Below are 25,476 nucleotides of genomic sequence, written 5' to 3' on the forward strand. Positions count from 1 at the left end.
TGTGCTCGTGCCCTTTGTCCCTCTGTGATCAACCTCTGCTTGTGTTCTCCATGGCCCATACCTGATTGAGAGGTTTACTGAAGATGGTTCTCAGAACATACTCCATTTTCAGGCTGGACCCCAAGATTATGTTACCACATGAAACAACTCTTTCTTCAGTAGTTCCAAGAATGTTCTGGTACCTGATATTAATTTTCCTGTGAGGTGTAATTGTAGCTCAGTATATTTTTTTCCCCCCCCCAAATCAGAGCAAAATTTATCCACAATGAAACTAGATGAAAAAGAGAACTGAGTTGGAATGGGGAAAGATACAATCATATTATCCTTTGGTTTGACATTAGAGATTAATTTTATAGCTCTCTTTATGAAAAAATAAAATAACCATACCTGACCAGGCTGCATGGATGCCTCTGTTTTCCAGAATTGTGTGAAACTCTTAACGGGTTCATCCATATTGGCTGAAGGTTTGAAAAGTTGATTGTCCCTACAAGATTTTTAGAAATAAGCAATGAAGAAAAAGAGGAAATCCTGTAAAAGGTTCACTTCTTGGAAACATCAGGAAATCCTCACAGCAATCAATGAAATTACAGGAAATGAAAAAATTTTTGGACCTGCTGCCAAAATTTACTGATTTTTATCTTCAAAAAAGTGGTAGAGCCTTTCCTCTTCATCTGTCCCAAGGTCAGCAAAATTCATACTTCTGAAACAAAAGGAAGTAGGCTTGAAAGGAATAAAAACATTAATTGTCCATCTGATTGCTAAAAATTACTTTATCTGTTGCCTGTTTTCCTATTTGGGCTGCACAGTTTCATGAAACAGCACCAACTTTTAGGACTCCCAGGCTCTCCCTGGGGCTGCAAGGGGGTTTCTGTTCCAGAGAGATTTATTTCTGTGGGGCTGCCGGGGGGGACCCCTTCTCTGAGCCTGCAACTCCTCCTGCCCTCCCCTTCCTCCAGCTCCCCTTGAGGTCCCACCTCAGCTCCCCCTCCTGTTCTGCTGTCACCTTTGGCCCTTGCTGGAACCTGTTTGTCCCTGAGATCCTGCAGCCCCACTGCCACCCCCAGGGTAGGGACACCCTGTGCTATCTCAAATACAGAACCTTGATGTGCAATCTAGAGAAGGATCCATGCTCACCCTATGGCCATATCACTACTCAGTGAGATCAAGAGATAAAATTTGTCTTTTCCATATTAGCTGGCAAAGTTAGGCATTTCTAGTGAATTGGGACATATTGCAGAAGCACTTGATGTTTTTATACTCCATTAACCAGAGCAGAGCTGATTAAATCTATTCCAGGGCTCAGAGCCTTGTCTCACTGAAGAATTTATTCTGGAGTTGGAAAAACTGAGTCAGTGCAAAAGAAAAATCCAAGATGATATGATGGTCCATCAGATAATGCCCAAATTCAACTTTGGTTTATGTCTTTGAGATATATAAATTTTCTTTTCAGCTTTTAGTGTATCCAGCATTAGTATGAAACTTCATTTTTTTACCCTATATCCATTTCAAATTGCAACCGAAGAAAATGCATCGGTTCAAGCCATTGGCCTAAGCTGATGGATATTTTCTGCTTCTCTTCAGTGCACTTTAAGATAGACTATTTATCTTTATCTTACATTAAACATCTGTGAAGAACTATAAAACTTTAGAGTGGCTAAAAATTCCCAGAATTCATTGGGAATATTTTCATTCAAACTGCTGAGGTTTTTGCACGATGTTTTTCACAGTTAGGGACACAGCACTTTCAAAGGCTGTGTAACCAACGTGACTGTGCTGAGGATACTGTGGGCACTGAGCTGAAACTGTTCAGTTATAACTGCAACTTATTAATCTTCTGTCTTAAGGATGAAAACAATTTTTAACCAGAAAATATTGTTTGATTCTTCCTGACCTTGCTTGCTCTTGACTAAAAGCAAAAGCTGATTTGAATCTGAAGCATTTTGTCTTCCAAACGAAGTCTTCCATTACAAACAATTACAAATACATAAGCAAGATAATGTAGGTCACTCAACTTATTTTTTTATTCTTGAAGTTTCTCTTTATTCTCTCCCAAAATCTTCAAGGAGTGGGATTGTTAGGAAAGCTCCAGAATCCAGGAGCTGTGCATTATCCTGGAGATTCAGTGATGAAGGGTAGATTACAACAATATCTCTCACTCCAACCATACCCTTTTCTTCTACTGTTGTCTGTCATGAAAATGAAAACACTGAAGGAGTACACAGAGACTTTTCCTATACTTAGTTTAATGAGAAAAATCCTAACTCTTGTTACAAGTGCTTGCTTTCTTCCTTCCTTTTCTCTTTTTCTTCAGTGATGTGTCATCTCTCAACCCAGACAGTAAATTGTTTGAAGAAATTACAATCTCTGATATAAGGGCCCTCTTCTAATTTCAGAGTTACTAAGTAAATAATTAGAAAAAAAGAATTTATATAGCAATATACTAACAGAAAATGCAGCAGAAAACAGTAGCATAAAAAAGTTATTGATAGGAGATGCAATGTTATAGCCAACTTCAGCTCTATTTTATTTTATTTTATTTACACATAGGGTCATTCAACACATGCATTCATGCTACTTATAAAGGGGATATTTCAGGATGTTTCAAATTAAGGGAGGAACATCTTCATTATTTTCAAAATCATCAGAGCTCTTCTTAACCTCAGTAATCTTCTGTGGTTGGAGCTTTATAGGTCCCTGTCCAGTTCGTTCCTTTTCTTGGATTATCTTTGTCACATCAGGGAATGAATATTTACTAGGATCCACTTCCAACTTCTCAACTTGTCCACTCCTGAGACAAGAGGGAAAAAAATGGAAAAAACATTACTTCAGTGTCAAATAGAACAGAACTGTTTGAATTTAATATGTGATTCTATGGTTCTATTTTGGGTGCCTGCCTATAAACACGTGGTATGAGGGTTGTTACTGAGTCCAATTAAACCAGGGTTAAGAGTTCTTGTAACTTGAGAATTGATTGCTAAATAAAAACCCTAAGTGCAAACACATGAAAGTAATACAAAATCTCTAAGATTTTGTACAAAAGAATCCCTAGTCTCCAACTTCAAAAGTTAATTTTAGATCGCTGTAATTCCCTTTATATCAGAACATGGTGACTGCTGGTATCACAGTACAAATTGTTGTTTTGATGTAAGATTTTTTGAAAAATCCAATTGTTGTTTTTTTTTTTTTTTCTGTTCCTTTTTACACAGTTCCTTTCTACTTACTGTCTATTAACTTCTAGGTGACAGGTCCATCTTTGGAAAACAGAAATACTGGCATTTATAGAGAAAATAGAATTTTAGGAACTTGTCTGCCTTGATCAGCTAATTTTTATATTTTGGCAACATGAATCCTCACCATGTTTTTATTATAAAAAATTAATTAAATTATAAGAAAAGTCAGAGTTTTAACACAATTTTATATTCTATTGCAATTAAGGATACTCTTTCAGATGACACTTAGAAACATGTACTGGCCACTCATTAAAGTAACCTATCCACATTACATGATGATCAAAGCTGTGAAACATACTCTCTGTCTTGCAGCATTTAATCTCATTGTTTAAATCTAAAAGAGGAGCTCAATGATTAAATGGAAAAAATCTAATCTGCTTTCATGCAATTTGTAACTGTTTACATGAAAAAATAGCAAAATGGAAATTTAATTGTACAATTATGTTTAATTTCTTCAAATTACAACATGATTTGTACATCTTCATACTCCATTTTATACTGAGTCACAGCTCCCAGCTCAGCATTAGAAAAGAGAATGCCTCACCCTTCAGAGATGGGAGAAAACTGTTTACCCAGGAGATCAGAAAAGCTCCTTAGAAATAGAAAAACAAGGTGGGGAGGGAAAGTCACTGCGTGACAGAATGCATTTTATGGATGACAACGACAACAAAGGCAATAAAAAGCTGAATATAAAGTATAGTAAAAGATTTAAATTGAAAATACACCATCTTTAGTTGTTAAAACAGGGAGTTTTGCAGGGCAGCTTCCAGATTCTGCCAATGCTTCTCCATCAAGGCTCTGGGAGATGAGAGCAGGCATCCCAGCCCTCACTAGTGCAGGGTCTCTGTCCCACGGAAGGAGAGATGCAGAGGGGCTCATGGGAGGGCTCCTCCTCTGCTCCTGTGACATGCTGAGGAAAGCAGGAGCTCCAGAAGAGGCAGTCACCAGCCTAACCACCTCTTTCACCTCTATGCCACTAGATTTTTCTTGTACTAAAAGAATAATTTGATAATTTTTTTTCTGAGCAGAAAACAGCCAGAGAAGCTAGCTGCTTTAATAACCTGCATAAATCTTTTCCAAATAGTGGCATAAGCAAAAATTACTCTGAGTAGAATTTTATGGGTAATGAAAACAAATACAAGAAAATTCTTATTTCTTTACTGTGAACATTCTTCAATTTATAAAGCTAGATTTTTTTTTCCCTAATATTGCACTATACTATTAAATGAAACAAAAAGTGTTCATTTGTGGCAACACTCTGAAAAATGTTCATCCCCCAAAAGTAAAGGGCAATTTCGTTTCTTGTGTAATTTACAAAATGTGCTGTGACCTGGAATCAGATCACAGCACATTTATCAGTAGCTACTGCTGAGATCACAAAGAGAGCAGACCCTTAAACTAATCATTTACCACTAATCTGAGGCACTTCAGAAAAAGCTAAAAAGCATAAACATGAGAATAAATTTGGCTCAGCTTGTGACTCCATCACATGCTAGAATAGAATTTCCTTCATTTGAAATATTTCAATTAGCAGTGGTATCTCGCATTTGTTCAACAGCTCTAAAATTGTACAAATTGTCATTAATGAAAACACAGTAATGCAGTTTGAATATCTTATTGCTTAGTAGCAGAATAAACTTCAACATTCCAAAACTGAATTAACAGTGAGTGTCATAAGTAACAATCCTCATTAACAAGCTATGACAAGGTTATTGCATCAGCCATTCTCAAAATTGCAACAACACATGTAATCTCAAAGTATGTCAGCAACAGGCAACAGGTAAGACTGAGAATCAAGCACAGTGAATTTTTCCAGAAAGGAGGTGGTTTTCATGTACTTACACGAACATATCAAACATTCTATACTTGTTTAGTAAAGCTCCACAGTGCTTTCCCAGCTACCACAATACAACTGGCTGAGAGCAAGACTGCTAGGCTCAAACCAGTGCAGCTACAACACACATCTACTGCTCTCATCATGCAACCTATGCAAAAGAGGCTGGGTATTGATGAGGTCAGAGATAACCACCTGAACATTTTTTGAAGAAAGAACAAGTTTTCCTATGTAATTAATAGAATAAAAATCATCTTATTGCTGAAGCTCTTCCATGAACAATGGTAAAACAGCTGTTATGGAAACAAAAATACTCTGTGAAGGACCAGCTAGAGAACCTACCTGAAAATCTCAGTGTTTGCAAACTATTTCAAGTTCAGGTCTAAAAATAGATGAAGTTCACAGTTTTTGGCACTGCTACCTGCTGCTGAGTGTTCTCTACATAAAAAAAATTATGTTCAAACACTAGGGCTCCACACAAAAACAAATTAAATCCTTTATTTCCTCCTGATATTTTTTTCCCTTTGAAAGGCTATTTCTACCTCCACACAGTTTGATTAGGCCTTTAAAGAATAAAATTAGAAGACTCCACAAAAAATAAAGTTTTGCATAACTATAGCAGCCTGCTGAACAATCTGGTGTGTGACATACGGCATATCTGATAATTTGGTATTTCTTGATAATTTACACTTTTATTTACACAGTCTTTAATCCCCATACTTGATATTTAAATGATTTGACAGTTTTATTTCCTGTGTCAACTTCTGAATTTCAATAAAATTTAGATTGCTAGAGATTTCTCGTATCTTTGATCCAGAATACATGGCTATTGATATGTGACTGAAAGTTTCCTTTCTGGTATCAGGATATAAAGATATTTAGGAGTCACAACCAACTGCTTTGAAGAGGCAAATCTTTTTTTTCAAATCTTTTACACTGTGAATGAAACAGGACAAAAAATCATTATCATCCTAGACAAAGTACTAATTAATCCTTTTCTTGAATAAGAAAATAGAGTGATTCCAGTATATGGAGTGGTATCTTGTTTGAGAGCTTAGAGAAAGACAATTATTATTAATTTATTTAGCTGTGTTAAAAACTGATGGTGAACATAGGACTTGTCATACTCTGGTCTCAATTTTTGAAATTATAAGCTTAGAAAAAATCTGCTGGGTAATCTAAGCAAATAATTATGATTTTTAAGTACCTGGAAAATTAATTCCTCTTTCATTGTTTAAGAGACCTTTTAAGTCTCCATATATGTGTGTAATCTGGAATGAAGCTGTCACTGGAGTCTTCAGAATCAGTGGGAAGACATGAATACTGGTAGAACCAAATGCATCTCTCAGGGACAAAACAACAGTGAAGAATAACTAACAAATCAGTGGTAAATGTTCTGATAAAAAAACCGCTGATGATATCTAGGCCATTCTGTTCTAAAAGACAAATATATTTCACGAATAGGATTCATCAGACTGAGAATATATATATTACTAACGTCCATGTTTCTTAAAGTTAGAAAATCATAGCCACTGTGACATTTTCAACTTCACTGTTCCATCCCTTTCCTTCTTTTGAATAATCACTTCAAGATACTAAATTTTAAACTGACCTTGTCTGCAAGCAAGAAATATGCTCCAATACCTGCAATATGCAAGTTGACTCTGAATTTCTATATGTGGCTATAATATCACCTTATTTTCTCTCCTTTCACTGTTAAATTCGTCAGCCAAACTTGGAACCCTTAAACATTTGGGAAACATATACTGAAAACACACTTTATTCTAACAACGTTTTTTCAAAGTTATGGAACGTTAAAAAGCAACTTTTAAGTCCATTTCTGCCCTCAGACTTTTGTCCTTGTCCCATCTACAAAGATAACTTCAGACTGCAGTGATCAGGAACTAACTGAAGTGTTCTCTTGAGAATGCTTTCTCCACAAGGGCACGTTTCTGAAGCCTTTTCACCTTTATTATAGTTAAGGATTATCAGATGCCAGTGTGCAAATTAGTTTTCAAATCACTTCTGAGGAACCCCACCTTTTGTTCTCCTAATTAGTCAAATGATGGAGATGTACACCTTCTACTTTGATTAGCTCCAGGCTTCTATGAGAGTGCAAATTACTCCAGTACTTCAAGATTATTTTGAGTAAAGAACATTTTTAATATGTTGCTTAGTCATATCTGACTACAGTTTCTGGTTAAGAAGCCAATTGAATTACAGTTCCTATGATTCCTCCTTTCCCATATAATATTACTTGCATTTTAAAAGTTCTCAATGTCTTCATGACAGCTTGCAAGCTTCATTGCCAGAAAATATTAATTCTGCAAACTATTCAGCTCTCAAGATTTGTGATCTAATCCCAGGTATTTATCAAAAACATTATATCTCAATAGAACTGATAACTGACTTGTCATTTGTGATCTTTGCACACATTTACTTATCTACCATTCAGGCCACTCTTGAGATGTACTTGTCTTTCTTCACATTGAAATGTTTGTCCTTGGTTTAGACACTGGGAATTTGGGTTCTGAAAGATCACATAAATCCTCTTGCAGCTCTTTCAGATCACTTTATCTGCAATACCATTCAGTTTCTGACCTCACCTTACCTCCCCTTCCCAATCCTGAGGAAATGACTCATTTTGTTCTACTGTATTTCTCTTCACAACACAGAGTTCTCTCCCTTCCAACCCATCACATCCCTCTGTGTAAGCTGTAGGAATTTAAGACTGGGAGACATTTTCAGCCATTCATTTTGTGGAAAGGCAGTATTCTGACACTTCACAAGGACTGCTTCAAGAATTCAAATTAGAACTTCTCACTCCCAAAGAAAGATTCTTACTCTTAGATCTACAACTTTTCACAAAAATTTTTTCTTTGCCTCTTCTCCACCAAAATGAACCAAGCTCAATCAACGTCATGCAGTAAAACAGAGCTTTGCAATATGTTTTATCTTCAGCAACACTTATATCTCAAGTGAGATGGCTGTAGAGAATTTTTGAAATAATCAGTCTTTTATTCTTTATTTGTTAATAAGCAAAGAAAAGCTCAACTAAAACCAAAGAGTTCTCCAAGAAAACTAAAGAAATGTTTGTTTATCATTGAAACTGCAAACCATAAAAAAAGTTCTGTTCATAAGTCTTATCGTTACATGTTTTCTAGCATGTCTTATCATGCTAGAAAAAGACTGGAATTAAAATCTAATACAGTAATTAAAAATATTCAAGTTTTCTCAGTCTCAAGTTCAATATAAATTACAAGGAATTTTATATATTTTATGTCTCTCACAATTAGTGATATTTCGTTGAAACTGGATAACCTGTTCAAAGGCATTTATGAGTTCACCAGCAGACAGAGGTGGACAATCCAGCAGCTTTTTTTTTTCCCTCTTTAAGAATCCAGATGAAAAAAACCCAAACCAAACTAAACAAAGCAAAAACAAAACAAAAAATTGCCAAAAGCCAAACATTATTCACTGCCACTAAAACTGATGCCAGTAGAAGGTAAGTCAGATTTCCAACCTAATATATTACATGGTATTCTCTAGAGCATGTGGTGGCTTGTACCCAGTGCACTCCTGCATAGCTAAGAGGGGAAAAGACACTTAAGGCAGTCAGATCTGCAATGCTGAACTACTAAGATAGGAATCATCTCTACCTTACATTCCTTATTTCAGTATAAAAGGTGTGTATAGATTAGAACTTGCTGATTAGTTTTTAATTCTGCAGAAGCTCTGGCTACATTTCTCAACCTCTCTGTATATAAAGATCTACAGTAATAAAACCCAAAAGCTAAAGAAGAAAACTCAAAAAATGAAAGAAAATGGCTGTATTCCTATGAATACTTCATTACTGGAGGAACTCAAATGTGTGTATATTTACATTTAGAGACATTTTGTGTTTAATTTTTTTCTTGCCAACACACTAAAGGAAGAATAGTGTAAAGCTGAAGGTATGAGACAAGGATTGTTGACTTTATGTAACTAACTGTTTCTCTTAAGATTTCCAGTACAACTTCAGGAAAGTCAATTTCTGTATACCTCTGAATTTCCTCTATGCAGCTGTGGAGAACTCAAGTTTGGTATCTCACAGCTGAACTGTGAGGCCAGTTCCAGTAAGGAATGGCACACTCAGCTACTGCATTTATAGTGGCTTTGTAAATATAATGGATCAGTCCATTATTTTTATAGTAGTCTGAATATTATAGATCAGTTTAATTCCTTCCACAGAAACTTGCCTCTTTGAAGGCTCCAAACACAGTTTTGTATACAGTCACAGAAGAAATCTCTCATACATGGCAGAAGTAATGACAGTATCATCATGTAATCTAGCTAACAAGAGTTAAAGAGATTTAAAGTTCTGCATTACAGTTTGGCAGATTATATGTCTGACAGCATTTAGCTAAGACATCTGTAGCTGTCAAGTATAATCACTGTAATGAATGTTCTTCTGTAATCTAAGAGACAACTATTCAGCAAATTTTTAACATCTGGCTAGTCAGCGACTTTTCAGCTAAAGAGGTCAAAACATACTATTTTTAGAAAGAACTGTAATTCAAAGACTCTTTTCCTACTTCTACTTTTGTGGTATATATTCCTGTAATATTTTAGCCCTCAAAATATGCAGGAAGCATATTATTAAAACTGCACAGAAATCAAACAAAAATTTTTGGAATTTCACTATGCCACAGAATATCTTTAGTTCATCAGCTGGCAGGAACGGGCATCATTTCACATTATTACCTCCATACTCCCCTTATTATTTAAATGTTTACTATGCAGCCAAAACTAAAGGCAGAGGGTCTAAGGAACCTAGAACCCTAGAACCATTTTCCTAATCCACAAGTTGTTTCTTTAACTTATTTTCTTGTCATGCATTTAAAGATTTAGCTGCATTTCTGTGGAAAAGCACCCTTCCTTTTGGAAAGAAGAGTCATAGAATAGACTCACAGAACGGTTTGGTTGCGAGAGGAAATTCACAGGTCATCCAGTCCAACCCCTCTGCAATGAGCAAGGCACATCCTTAATGAAATCAGGTAGCTCAGAGTCCCATTCAACTTGACCTTGAATGTTTATAGGGGTGGGGCCTCCATCTGGGCAGCTGCTGCCAGTGTTTCACCACCCTCATAACACAACAATTCTTTCTTATATATTTTCCCTCTTTTACTTTAAAACAATTATGCCTCCAAATCTGTCCCCACCTTCTTTACAAGATTCTTTTTAGTGTGAAAGGCTGCTAGAAGATCTCCCTGAAGCCTTATCTTTTCCAGACTGAAGAACACAGGGTCTCTCAGTATTTCCTCATACAAGAGGTGCTCCAGCCCTCTGATAATTTTTGTGGCCTTCCTCTGGACTGGCTCCAGCAGATCCATGTCTTTCCTGTACTAAGGAACCCAGAGGTGGATGCAGAACTCCAGGTGGGGTCTTGGTAGAGCAGAGCAGAGCAGAAAGGGAGAATCCCCTCCCTCAGCCTGCTGTCCATGCTGCTTTTGATGCCACCCACGACATGGCTGGCCTTCTGGCCTGCAAGTGCACACTGCCTGCTCATATCCAGTTTTTCATTTACCAGTATCCTCAAGGTCTTCTCAGGGCTGCTCTCAATCCCTTCTGTTCTCAGTCTTTATTTATACCAGGGGCTGTCCTGGTCCATGTATACCACCTTGCATTTCTAGTGAATTGCAAAAGCAGTTGATGTTTTTATACTCCATTAACCAGAGCAGAGCTGATTAAATATATTTGACCTTGTTCAACCCCATGACATTCATGTGAACCCACTCCTCAAGCTCATCCACATCCCTTTGGATGGCATCCCACCTTCTGGCATGTGAACTGCACCACCCAGCTTGGAGTCACCCACAAACTTGCTGAGTGTGCTTGACATGGAAATGTACTGATCCCAGTATGGGCCTCTGAGGGACACCACTTGTCAGTGATCTCCATCCAGAGATTGAGTCATTGCCTACACTCCTCTGGATACAACCATCCTCCCAATTCCTGATCCACTGAACCGTCCATCCATCAAATCCACATCTTACCAAGTTAGAGAGAAGGGTGTTGGGGGGGGAGGGGACCATGACCAAGGCCTTACAGAAGACAAGATGACAGCTATAACTGTTCTCTTGTTCACTGATACTGTCATTGGATCACAGAAGGCCACTAGGTTGGCCTTGCCCTTGGTGGAGCTATGCTGGCCGTTCTGAATCACCCCTCTGTCCTCTGTGTGCTTCAACATAGCTTCTAGGAGGATCAGTTCCATGATTCCCAGGCACAGTAGAAACCCCGAGGGTGAGGATGATATTCTGTCAGCTTAGAAGTTCCTAGCATCCTTCTTTCTACTATTTTTAAAAACAGGTGCAATATTTCCATTTTTCCAGTCACCAGGGTCTTCACCTTATTTCCATGACTTTGCAAATATAATGGAGAGTAGTATCCTCCACTTGACCTAGACCTTCTAAAGTATTTTAAAAACTCTGTAATCAGAGTGATGCACTGTTGTCATGACTGCTGCTTAAGGAAAGGGTACAGTCCTTGGGGCTCACTTGTAACCTCAACAAATTCTTGCAGGTGCCCTCTCATCTTCTCATAAGGCAGATCATCAAGAAAAGAAGTTAATGACTGATTTTTCTTAGAAATAAGAATTTAAAAGTAGAATTAATTACAACTGACTCTTGCAGAATCATTTTGCCAGTGTCCTAAATATTGAGACCAAGAACAGCCACGATCCAAAATGCCATTTTTTACTAACTGCTTAGCCTTTTTAACAAGATTCAACACAATAAAATCAAACAAAGAAACAAGTGCAACACTTCAAATATAAATGGATAAACAGCTTAAGGGACTTTGCTGTTACAATATGTTATTCTGGTATGAATACCATTGGCTGTAGCAAAAGGAAAAGGAAAGATTAAAACATATATCATGGTATTTGTACTTAGGCCAAGTGCTCATGAACCCCACGTCTGTCTACAGTAGCACTTGCTAAGGGTAACATCAGAAAATAGTGCATCATTGATATTCACTTGCTTTGGACAGTCATTAATTACAAGACTTCAAGAGCTGGAGTTGACATCACATTTAATAGGATGGATTTGTGTTACAAAACCTTGCAGAATTGTTTTTTGAACCTATTTACTGGAGCAGTAGATCAACCTGTATAACAGTAAGAAAATACATTCATGAGAGAGATTCAAAATAATTGCTTTCTACAAGGCTTCCAGAGTTGGGTTCCATAGCAAGGAGCTCTGCAGAGGCCATTCTCAGTAGGTGATTTTGTTTTAGTATATACCAGTTAACAACCTGAATGAGCTGATGGAAAAAAACTGATAGGCAAAAATAAGTGGATTTTTGGCTCTGCTATTAAAGGAGATGACTTTTTAATAAACAGCACCAGACAGGTTATTTATTCTAAAGCTTTTAGACATACTTTTACTCTACACTAATCAATATTTTCATATTTTCAACAATAACATAAAAGAAGTACATACTCTGGCATGTGAATAACACACTCATAAAAATAAAACTGACGCAGAAGATAAAAAGGAATTACCTTCTTGTGGTTTTTTGCTGTGTATTGCAGTCAGAATGTTTAATTGAAGCTGAAACTTTTTGCTTAGCCAGGATTATTTCTTTAGCCTAAAATAAAAATAGACAAAACATAATTCTCATAAAAGTTGACACTTTTGCTTGCAAGCATTTAAATAATCTTTCAAAAATAGAAAATTGTGAGTGTCTGCATAAATTTTCTCTTGTGACATTTACTCTTTCTGTTACATTTTAACACTCTTCACTCAGCATGAAACACAGACATAAGGCAAGTTAAACCAAATTACCTGAATGGAAATATAGTCAAACATTTATAAAATTATACATAAAAGAGTCTTTAAATATATACATCTACTTGTGTTTAAATATATACCATCTCGTTTAGCACCATGTTAATAATGCACACTACTGATTGCATTGTGGTTCTGATGTCCAAGTACTTTTTCTGACATTTTTATTAAAAAATCAGATGCAATCTGGACTTCTCCTCACTCAAACAACAAGTGACCACCAACTCCCTCAGCTCCTTTGGCTTAAAAAGAAACTTAGGTTCAAAGTCCAGAGGAATTCTCCTTCTCAAAGAAAACATATCCACCATGATTTTTTGGAAGATGTGTTATTGACAAAAGGGTATCTCATTGCAAAAGGATCTCTTTCCCTTCATAACAACAGCATGGGAGAGGGATCCCTTAAGCATTTGAAAGGAGGAAGAACAGGAACTACACCAAATAGTTCATGTTATTGACTGTTTCATGTTATTGACTGTAGTCCAGCTGATTGGAGGGCAGTCTGTTCCAGAAGTTCTGTGAATTTAGTCTCCACTCTGAACCCCAAATTTTATAAAGACAGTCTGTAGCTTCAGTCATCTGTTTCTGGAAATCAGTGTGAAGAGGCTGAACCCCTCTGGTTCTGTATATGCTCTGATGACAGAACGAAAGCCTTGTTTCTTTCTACCTTCCCTCTTTCCAAGTGTTTTGTTTTTTTTTTTTTTTAACAGAAATTCATTCTGCTGATCCCCTTGAGACTCATGCTTTTTACTTTGTCCTCAGAGCACACCATAAATGATGGTGGAGAAACATAAACATGCTGATTCTCCACTCCTAAGAAAATACATCCTTGACAAGAACTGTCCTTGGCACTTAGGGAAGGGTTAGGATTTGCCTACTTTGGGCTTAGTTGAAAGATAACAGTGTGAAATTTGAAGCCTGTGGTATATAAGAAAATGGACTAAATTAATACAATGAAGCTTTCTGAAAGTTATTATATGATACTAATATTTATTATACTAATACTCTGATTTCTAATATTTACATTTTTGTGTGCAGTTTTGGGCACCACAATATCAAAAGACATGAAGCTATGAGAGAGCATGCAAAGGAGGCCACGAGGATGGTGAAGGGTCTGGAGGAGAAGCCGTATGAGGAGTGGCTGAGGTCACTTGGTCTCTTCAGCCTGTAGGAGATGGAGGGGAGGCATCATTGAGGTCCTCAGCATCCTCATGAGAGGAAGAGGATGGGCAGGCAGTGGTCTCTTCTATCAGATGACCAGTGACAGGACCCAAAGGAATGCCTGGAATTGTGTCAAGGGAGGTTTAGGATGGACATTAGGAAAAGGTTCTTCACAGGTGTTTGGAGAGTGGAGCAGGCTCCCCAGGGAAGTGGTCACAGCACCACACCTGGAAGAGTTCAAGAAGCACTTTGACAATGCTCTCAGGCACATGGTGTGACTCTTGGGGTGTCCTGTGCAGGGCCAAGAGTTGGATTTGATGATCCTGATGGGTTCCATCCAACCCAGCATATCCTATGATTCTATGATTAATCAGAAAACAGAAAATGCATCCCTTTTAAGATCATTATCAAATGATTCTAGATACAGATGTTTTAAACAAAATCTGGAGTATATTTGCAGAAGCCATATTTTTATTCATATTTTCAGTCCATCTTTTTCTTCCTACAATGGCTTTCTTATTCTTCAATGGAAATTCCTATCAATAACAGATTTTCGTGGAAACACATTTATGGTGAAGAATTATTAGATTTCTTGGGTTCCAGAGCTGTGTCTCCACATGCCTTTGATAGTAATGAAATATCACCACATTTACCATACCTAGATAAGTGAGAATTATATAAAGTAATTTATCAAATAACACTGACATGCACAATACACATCACTCCTATTTTTAGATTAATTAAGGAATCTAACTCTCATTGATCTTTAAATTTCTAATCTCTTTTGAAATCCCAGGTAATAAAAAGCTGTCAGCATTCATTTGTGGCTGGTAATACAATAAAGAATTAATCAAAAGTCCAAATTTTACTCTCTGACTCACTAAACTTAGAAAGTTTTAAAACATGACAGAGAATGTCACAGAACCCTAAATAAAACCTGCTTGTTAATAACACTGGGGTTTGATGCTTTTACTGAGGCAGCAATTAAAATGCTGGTGTAATCTACTGATGAGATTTTATGAAATAATTTATTTAATATGCCAATTTTAGTCAAATTCTAGTAAAGAATCTCCCAGTTTTTCATTTGCCTGCATCATCTGCAAAGATGATGCTGCCAGGGCATAGAGATTCAAAATCTGAGAAGCTTCATGTCACAAATATTTTTCCCAGAACACAAGGCATGTACAATGTAGTCACTGTTACCTTATTCATGTAAAATGTCCATACAAAGGATTCTTGCAGTATGAATACTACACTTTAAAAGTGTCACTATATTATTTCACTGAACATTGTGTCCTTCAGTTTCTTTTGATGACCTAACAAAAAATGTTGGTAAACACTGCCTTAGAAAGGCACCCATTCTGTGGTGATTTGCTGTGTAGCAAGTAATATGGTTAAAAATATGTTTCCAGAAATGAATGTAAAAATTATTCCTTTCTTTTACTTCATGAGGAATTTACTATCTCCAACATCTGTGATGTGACAAGCTCATCAGAGAGGCAAGGAAAAAGGTTTTGGTTTTGTTTTTAAAGACTAGGGAACTATAAACAGGCTGGAAGATGAATGGTGAAAGGTTTATTAACCTGATCAGAAGCTCCTGAAAACAAGTGAAAAACACTTAGAATTCAGATAGATTTCTATTGTGTTACTGAGAAGAGATATTTTTAGGATACTATTGCATAAAGCTTATTATAGGAGACTATTTTTACATTAGTGGGCAACATTTCAGTTATGTAAGGAATGTGCTAGGCCGTTTATCTAGCTGCAAAAAAAAATATTATTTTGATAACTGTTTTTTTAGAAACAAAAGAATAAAACATGGTGTAATATAGTCATTAAACTTGTCTTGTCACTGATACAGCCTGAAAGAAATTGAATGCATTCTGGTCTTCCTATGAACTTCCTAAGAGGAATTCCCATTAAGTTGCACTGATCTTGAACTAGAATTCTCAAACATTGATAAAATCAGCCACAATATTCTGCAAGAAAAGTATCTATTGGCCTTCCTGTTCTCAATCATTATTCATTTACCTTTCTTCCTATATTGCATCCCATTAATCATAATGATAAAATTTGTATGGTTTGAGATCATTTGAAGAGGATCTATGCCCCAAAAAATTTCATATGAGTGCTCTATTTCAGTCCTAGGGGAAGAGAACAGATTCTGTGACTGTAAAAAGAACAGTAAACAATAGGTTAGTATCCTAGTATCCACATGCAATTGCAGTGAAGTAACACAGATCCATCTTTGGTCAGCAAATCCATGAAGTTCACAGGATCACAGAATGTTGGAGGCTGGCAAGGACCTGTCATCTAATCCAAGCCCCCTGCTCAAGCCACTTGAGCCAGTTACTCAGGACCATGTCCAGATGGCTTTAGAACATCTCCAGGGATGGAGGATTCAGAACCTCCCTGGGTGACCCGTGCAAACACCTGGTCACCCTTACAGTCAGAGTCTCCTGGTCTTCAGAAGCAACTCCTGCATTTCAGTCTGTGCCCACTGTCTCTGCTGCTGTCACTAGGCACCACTGAAAAGAGCCTGGCTCTGACTCTTTGCACCCTTCCTTTAGGTATTTCTGGGTATTGATAAGATCCCCTTGAGCCTTCTCTCCTCCAGGCTGGACAGTCCCAGCTCTCGCAGCCTTTCCTCACAGGAGAGGTGCTTCAGTTCCTTGATCATTTTTGTGGCCCTTTGCTGGATTCTCTCCAGAGGGTCTATGTCTCTCTTGTACTGGGGAGCCCAGCACTCCATGTGTCTCCCACCAATGCTGAACAGAGGGGCAAGATGGCCTCTCTCCACCTACTGGCAATGCTCCTAAGCTGCTCAGGACACAGCTGGTGTTCTTTGACAGAAGAGGGTATTGCTGACTCATGCTCAACTACATGGCAACCAGGACTGCCAGGTGCTTTTCTGCAAAGCTGCTTCCCAGAATCCACTGACAACAAAGACACCAGGCAGCATTCCATTCATGCATCCCTTGCTGTGTCCAAGCTACTCAAGCAGTTTTAACCAAACCAAGTCCAAGCTGAGAACATCTACCCAGTTATTCTATACTGCTTCTCTCTCCTCATGTTTTACAAATATCTGAGAATCACAAATTCTGAGATGAAGTATGCTGCAGAGCCTCAGGCTAGGCAAAATATGTAGGTGTAGCTAAAATATCAAGGTAGGTTAAATATAAAGTTAATAATGGAATAAAGGCAGTTCTCAATCACAGTATGAAGAGAGAATATTCATTTTGCTGATTTAAGTATGATTTTATGGGTAGGCAGCAGAGTTAATATATATCCAGAAACACTTAGAAATATTTACATTTTCTAAGGCATTGATCATCCACAAAGGGACTAGCAAGATGTGTGAGTAATAAAAGCAGGGTACGGGACAGAAAACTGCAAAGACAAGAAACTATTAAACAAAAATAAATCATATACATTTGAAAATTACACTATTCAAAATGACAAGCATCAAGGCTTCATTTTCAAACAAATTTAGGGAAACATAAATTTGAGTGAATTTTGAACATTCAGAAAACTTTAACCAAATTAGTACAATTTTCAGTATTCTTACAGTTTTTGGCAAAAATGCATGTTTGATGGTAGAGTGACAGTTTATGATTCAATGAGGGGCTGTCCACATAGGGACAGACAGATGGTATGGGATTGGAGTGTAGAAGGGAACAGAGAAGGTAACAGCCACAAAAGTTAGAGCCAAAAGTTAGAGCCACTAGATGCATAGTCTTAGAATTAAATCAGAGCACAAAGAGAAAAAAATGACCCCATATAGCAGGTGAAGCTATTTCAGCTAAATAGTTTCTTCCTTCAGAAGGAAATGCTGCATTTGATATACTCTGGTGGACTCACACATATCTCCCCTGCCCTTACACAACAGAGAAATTTCCTGAAGTCCAGAAGAGTAAGGCTAGAGTACCAAGAGATTGTTTTTTTACTGTAACTATCCCTGGGCAGGATTACTGTATTCCAGAAGCCAGAAGTATAAGATATCCTACAGGGGCCTTAAAAGCAACCCAACCCTCCCAAGGCAACAGCAGAAGATGCTGCAGTTAATTAACTTCTCCCTCAGCATCCAGAACCCTACCATACAATCCATTCTCATCTCTCTACTTCCCTAGAACTTCCAGCTCCCTGTCTGCTCCAAGCAGTTTCAGCTGAAACACCATGCTGCCACAACCTTCTTGCTCTATGGTCGCAGTAGTTTGTACAGGTGGTCAGGGGATCCTTTCCAGCCAGGCAGAGCATGAAGGGAAAATGAATTAAGCAACTCTTTTTCCAAACACATGAGAAATGAGAGTAGTGCATCATGCCTTTATTTGAACAAATATGTAACCTTCATACATATGTGTGCCACCCAAATTTTGATAAACTGATTTGTCCTTATTATTTCACAAGTGGAAAAAGAAAGTAGGCATGTGTTTATTTTCATTATTTTAAAAAACCTATCTTCTTGGACATTTGCATAATACTGCATGTTTTGCAAAGTCTCTTTTAGCACATAAAAAGCTCATCTTGTTTAAAGCAAAGGAAATACTAACTTCTATTAATACTGATTTTCATTATGCTCCTTTAGAGAGATTTTAAATACCAAGGCTTGGCTCTGCAATTAAATTGTCTTTATGCAATGTTCCTTTTTTTGGAAAATATGCCCTGATGGGAAAGGCTAGAGCTGCATATCTTTAGCAAGCCAGATGTTACCTGTAACTCAGAGACATTCCCAAAGTACTCACAACATTTAAGGGCTTTTGTGTGATGTCTCCTATTTTACATACCTTTGGCATGGTGACAACTAAATGGCCAGTTGTTTGTGATCTTTTAGCAGAGCTGCTGTCTGGCTTCACTTCCTCAGGGAGCACAAGCTGAAAAGGCTACAAAACAAAATGAAATTGAAGTATATCATGCTAAAATATTTTTTTTCTTTTACATGGACAAAACAAATACAAAGCCACCACTGTCACATCCTTTGATTTTAAAGACACTGCAGGTCTCAATGCTTTCACTTTATGTATGGTATTACTAAACCTAATAAATTATGCTAAATAGCTTTTGCTTACAAGTAGAGTCAGATGTATGTTCCTGAATCGCTGCCATTCCTGAAGTGGCATTTCTAAAGAAGGTTATAAATGATGCTTGACTTATATTAGCAATTAAATGAGAAAGATTATCCAGTCTATTTCAACATAAATCAATTCTCAAGTTCTGTTTATGCAGTTGGCTCAGTTAAAAATAGGGATTTTGGTTTACTGTGGAAGTACTTTGAATTTTTTTTTTCCCAAAATGATGATAAAATTAATATCACTGAGAAGAGAGAAAACTGGAATGACATTTTAAATGCCCTTCCAAAATAATATACATCCATTGGTTTCTGTCAGCTATAAATTCCAGATTGTGAAATTGCTAAATTCTAGCCTAGGGCAACTAGGAAGCTCTCTTCTAAAGTGAATTATGGTACACTGTGTGGGGAGAATAAGAAGAGAGGAGAGAAGTGAAATTTTATTTCAGACTTTGTACATCTTCTGGTTAGGACTTCCACAGTTTATGTGGTTCAAAATAATGCTAGTATTGAAAGAACATTCTCCCTGCATAGATGCAAATGATTGGTAACTTAGAGAAGTCAGATCCAGAGTCCACTGAATAACTATGGCAAACATTAACTCTTGATTTGAAATGAATGTATAAATCACAAACCTTTCCCTTCACCAGTACTCGTATGTAAGTTGGCTGCACATCAACATCGAGTAAAGAAGTGTCCAAATGTCTTCAGAATGAAATATAAATAAATGAATTAATCTACAATAGACCATATAGCTCTTTCAAAATTTCACAGTTTATAAAGCACAAACTTAAATTTCAGTTATTAAATTTTCAAAAATACTATTAGGATTTAACGTTTTGGGGGAAAACACCCCAAGATCTTGTGAATGTCACCTATAATAATGTCTAAATTCTATCAAGTCCATGACATCAGCTATTGAATAACTGCAAGAATTCAAAATCCTTGAGGAAAACAAAAAGGTCTTTCATCTGTTAGTTCAGTGCTTTACATTAATATAAAAATTAATCTACGTACTATTTAAAATTGTGAAAAGAATTTGCTACTTTTCCTTCTGAAGGTTTTACTACTAAAATTGTAACAGAAATTCCCTTTTTTTGTACAAAATTTGCTGAAAAACAATGAAAATATATACTTTCCATTCCCAGAAAACACAGTAATTTTAAATCTTTCAAACAAAATTTGTGGCCTGTAAAAACTCCACTTTTACATCTGCTCTTCACTATGTGACAACTGATGTGACTAATGGAAATGCACAAGTAGGTATTTCACATTTCCCTTCTTTTACAACATTACTTTACAGGGGAATTTTTCAAATGTTTTAGTCTGCATTTCTTACAAGTGAGCACAGACTATTAAAATATGGACTACCCAGCGTCCCAAAGTGTTCAAGAAATGACTGTATGTGGCACTTAGTGCCATGGTGTAGTTCACAAGGTCATGATGGGTCAAAGGTTGGACTTAATGTTCTTGAAGGCCTTTTCCAACCAAAATGATTCTGTGATTCTGCAGTACATCCAGCAATTTATTGCACCTGAATAGATTTTCTGAGGTTTCAGAAAAAATTCTGAACCTTCTAGGTCAGAAACATAAAGCAAACCTCTTTTGAGGGAAATTAATGACATTCAAAGGAAGCACACCTGGCATGAATAATATTTTTGTGCTGTAAAACTAGTTCAAGTTTTATGTAACAAATTTCTATTATGGATAGATAAACATGTGGGTTTCCAGCCCCTTCCTGAAGAATGGAAAAGGTCATTGTACTGCTTAGCAGTATATGTACTACTTCCTTGTCATATTTACCTGGTTCAACCAAATTTCTTCCAAGAAATGCTCTAGTACATTTCAAGAATAGACATGAGCCATGGACTCTTCTCACTAATCAAGGAAAATAAAACAAGTCTACTCTACTCCGTCTCAGGGAGAAGAATTTAACTAGAAGCACATGAATGGTACTGAAGCACTTCTAGGGCCAAAGCATGAGCAAAAAAACCCACTCTCTACAGCCCTTATCTGCAGAGGAAGAATGGAAAAGATTTTACATATCTGTAAGAGAACAGGTGTGGAAGACACCTGCCTGTGGGCTGCAGAAAACATCAGTTCCCAAAAGGACTATTAGACACAGTGTCCATTCAGGATTAACAGAACAGTCTAAAGGGCCTTTGGCTTATTCAGCTTCACTTCTCTGGCACAGGTTTTGAGATTGGTTCCATTATCCACTACATTATTTGTTTTCTTCTTGAAAAGTCCCCATTACAGAGATCAGTATAACTGAAACACTGTGTATTTCATCTTATGAGGGGCAAAAATTATTGGGAAAAAAGATCTGACCTGTAAACAGCAAGATCCAAGATGATCTGGTTGTTTTCTTCATCATCTTTCAGAGAGAAATGAAGCCTAGTAACAATGACAAGAAACACCTCCAGGATAAATACTGCTGGAGTGAATAAGCAAACATTACAGCATAGTTCAAATGTTAGCAATTTTAGATTAATACAAGCACCATTTAGACAATATGCCATGTGATCATTTGGAAACAGTTGCAATTTGCCCCATGAACAGAAAAAAATACTGGCATTTGAGCCAAGGTGATTCTGATATTTATTTTCTGATCTCCCTACTCAAACCACAAGAAAAAGAAAAAAAATCCTCTGCTGAAGGTCAGTTAAAATTAAGCTCATTCTGACAATGCAGAACGAGAGACATCTGCTGGTGAAACCTGTCTGCTCTATTACATCTTCATAGAAAAAAACAGTTCCAAAATGCATGAAAATCACTGAACTTTGTAATTCTAACCTTATTGTATGTTCAAAAAACATGCACTTTTTTTCATAGTAATTAATTTGCCCCAAGTATAAAAATCTGTCTGTGCATTTCCAAAGTAAAACGTGATTTGCATAATATCCTTGATTCTATAAGCTTTATATCTGCTTAAAATGAGCCTGTAGGTTGTATTAGCTCTGTGTTTGTGATCTGTTGGCTGTGTTCTTAAAATTGAGAATGAATCTTACCAGTTATAAATTGATGCCATCTATTACTACAACTGTAAGGAGATCTAGTGTAGACTTACAAGTTCTGCTCATATGCTCAAACATTTCCCATGCATGAAAGCAGAGAAAAAAGAGAATGAAATTACCTACAAATTAGAAGCATTTGATAAATTAGTTATTAGTATTATATGAAGGGATTTTGCTTAGTATAATTTATCTGGGCTATTTCAGTGACACTAAAATACTTAGGTAACATGGGTTCAGGTAATGGAAAGATGCTCAAATGTTAACAGATTAGATGATAAATTTTTTAGCAATAAAAATATTTGGCAGATATACTTTTCATTCTTTGCTCTCCTATACTCTGGGACAGTCAATTTGCAAGAAAGTTTACAGGTTGTAGTTTACGAGTATTTTTTATTGGAAAAGTGCAAAGAATACAAAGCAGTTTTATTTTCTGTCTTACTGCATCAATGTTCTTGAGAATCCACTAAAACATTAAGGGTGAACAAGAGGACAGAATTATAAAATTTTCCAGGAGGAATCTTGATTAGAACTGAAGTACAGAAACAGTCTGTCCTCGGCAGCAAGCAGCCATTCCTCTTGCTAACTTTCCAAAAGAACATCAGAGAAGTTTGGACATTTTTATGGACATGAGACTTCCACATTGAAGCAAAAACTTTGGAGAACGCCATCTGCTTACTTGTATCTCTTTCTTTATGTCTTTCCAATACACTGCCAGATTGCATTGAACAGCTGTGACATTCTTGTTGAAGTCATGACAAAAAATGCTCATTGGTCTGGCTTTATGTGGGCACATCCACAGACTAAATTCAGAAAACTCGGGTGACACAAACAGGGATGCTACTAACAGTGAACTCTGTTTCTTCTAAAAAAGATAGCTAGAGATTTAGTCTAAATGTCTCTGCTTTTTAGAGGCACAAGCAACTTCTATTAACACAAGATTTAAATTATTTTAGGCTTGTCTTTTTGGCTTAGAAAATGATACAATTTTTTTTTTTTAGTCAACACATTTTTACTGAAAAAAAAGTACATCAATACAATGGAAAGTATCTCCTGCTATAGACAGACTAAACACTAAACTCTTGCACTACCTTTAATTCTCTCTGTTCTACTGAAAAGTGTGCACTACATATAATTTCTTGAATTTGTAAGGATTTCTAAATTTCCAAGATTTAGAAAGCAGTCTTCCTGCTAATGATAAGCATGTTCATAGATTTGGTTTTGCAGAGGTAAGTGGCAACTTTCTCATCCCACTCTGCTGCAGGAGGCCCTATGGGGAGTTGTTTATAAGGAATAATGTTTGCACTCAGTCCCCTGCTTTCCCTTAGAAAATGAAGGTTTGGTTCAAGTAAAATCAATGGCTGATATCCCTGGAAACTCATTCCAAAACACATGAAAACCCAAGTGCCTTTGTCAATGGCAAAACACAAGACACTCCTCTGTATGCCCATCCACTGTTGCTGGAGACCTCACTCAGGGTCACAAGGCCTCTTGCCACAGGAGCTGATTATCCTTCCCAATTCTGCCAGTTTTACACCTGTCATCAGAGGACAGAATGATTTTGTCCAGAAATATTACTGGAAAGTATTTTTTCACATTTAAAGTGGCTTCTCATACACACTTATCTTCAACAGTTAAAACTTTTTACACTATTAGCAAGATGCTCCAAGAAAGAGACTTACTATAGCAGGAAAAAGACTAAAATATCTTATATCTTTTACAGAAAACCAAGTTTTTCAATCTTTAAAGACAAAGATGTTAAATTAAACAATCTTCAACACAACACAATGACAACTGATTCTTTTTTCAGCATCAGAATATAAATTTAGAATCCAGTTTTCCCACAAGGAATATAATACTGCAACAAGAATTTCTCAGCCCTCTTATTTTTGGATTGTCACATAAGTTGAAATAGTTGCCCAAATCAGCTACAGAGAGATTAGACTGCTTAACCTCTTAACCTTACATACTTAGGCACATTCACATTCAGAACTTTTCCTTCTGCAGTGACCAATGTCCAAGCAGTCTTCTCTCTCTTTTTCGATTCCCTTAATAAAACAGAAAGAAAAATTGTTTATGGCTAATCATTAAAAAATTGCATTATTATGTAAAACAGCAAAAATAAAGAAGAGGATGGCAAGAGGTAAAAATTATCTGGTATTTGATGTTAAGGCTACAACTTAGATCAGGAATAAAACAGATTGCATCATGAGTCAAATTGCACATTGAGAATGTCTAAAGACAAGCAAATAATTTATAATGTCAAGACTTACATGGACAGTGACTTCTTCTGCATGTCACCATGTCCATTATCAAACAGAAATATATCAAATTATCTGATATACCATAAGAAAACCATGGATGGCTTAAATGTATGAAATGGGACAGTTTTCTATTTCATTTTTCTGGTTAGGAATGGTCAAACTCAACATGAGGTGTTGCCACTGATAACTGGTTTGATGTATGGGCAAGCAATTCTAAAGAATTTTTATTCATGCTCAGTTGATTACTCCCACTGAACAAATGCTTGGCCTGCCTTCAAACAGCATCTGTCTCTCAATCACTGTTTTGCTCTAGCAAAAAGAATTTTAATGGTCAAAAGATTAAAAGCAGCATTAAATAGGATACAGTAGGACCAAAGGGCAGACATAGAGATTATTTGTTGATGAATATATTACATTTCTTGTTATGTTCCTTGTTCAAAAAATGCAATACACATTCCTGATGTATTGATGATGTACTGACATATTACTTTAATATTCACTATCAATTTCCAGGTATTAGCAATTAAACTATATCTGACTTTCCTTTAGTACAATAAACCAGTTATGATAAATTTATCTGCCCAAACAAAGCAGATTACAGTAAGATCATTAAGACTTGTAATACTGGTATTTTCCTGTGTAAATGTTTAGTTTATGAGCAAGGGAAGGAAGAGCAAGGAATCTTAAAAACATGAAAAGAAAAGTCTGCTCATACTGAAGTAAAAATATGGAGTTTTCTTTAAAAATACAGCACTGTAATTGTCACATTGCATTAATCCACTCTTCAGCTGGTTAAAATAGTGGGTATGACCACTTTAGTCAGCATATTCAATGGGAAAACATTTCTCAAAAAAACCCCAACAACAATGCATTGCTTCTTTTCTGTTCCTGAACGTATTTCTTACTATAAGTTCAAGATTAGGAGCATGTTAAAAGTAAATCACTAATGATAGATATAAAATATTATAGATTTAGAACACCTTGGGGAAAAAAACCTATAAAAATAGATTTGGTCTATAAATACAACGAATTTAAAGAAGAAATAAAAACACTTAAATGGAACAACTACATAAAACCAA

At 36.5% G+C, this 25,476-nt stretch overlaps 1 protein-coding gene across 1 annotated transcript in view; it reads right to left on the bottom strand.

Moving 5' to 3' along the window:
* Positions 1 to 2,500: 2,500 nt before the first annotated feature.
* The window catches only part of LOC132338100 (dynein axonemal assembly factor 11-like), a 50,079-nt gene continuing 27,103 nt past the window's right edge, over positions 2,501 to 25,476 (bottom strand). Inside the window, exons 10-15 of the mRNA XM_059867296.1 lie at positions 24,104 to 24,181; positions 21,451 to 21,516; positions 19,755 to 19,824; positions 18,839 to 18,934; positions 12,611 to 12,696; positions 2,501 to 2,788 (exon numbers count right to left, since the gene is read on the bottom strand). Coding sequence (XP_059723279.1) covers positions 2,602 to 2,788; positions 12,611 to 12,696; positions 18,839 to 18,934; positions 19,755 to 19,824; positions 21,451 to 21,516; positions 24,104 to 24,181 — 583 coding nt within the window. The 3' untranslated portion in view covers positions 2,501 to 2,601. The remainder of the gene's footprint in view (positions 2,789 to 12,610; positions 12,697 to 18,838; positions 18,935 to 19,754; positions 19,825 to 21,450; positions 21,517 to 24,103; positions 24,182 to 25,476) is intronic.

The sequence above is a fragment of the Haemorhous mexicanus genome, chromosome 1 (assembly GCF_027477595.1).
Source record: "Haemorhous mexicanus isolate bHaeMex1 chromosome 1, bHaeMex1.pri, whole genome shotgun sequence".
NCBI lineage: Eukaryota > Metazoa > Chordata > Aves > Passeriformes > Fringillidae > Haemorhous > Haemorhous mexicanus.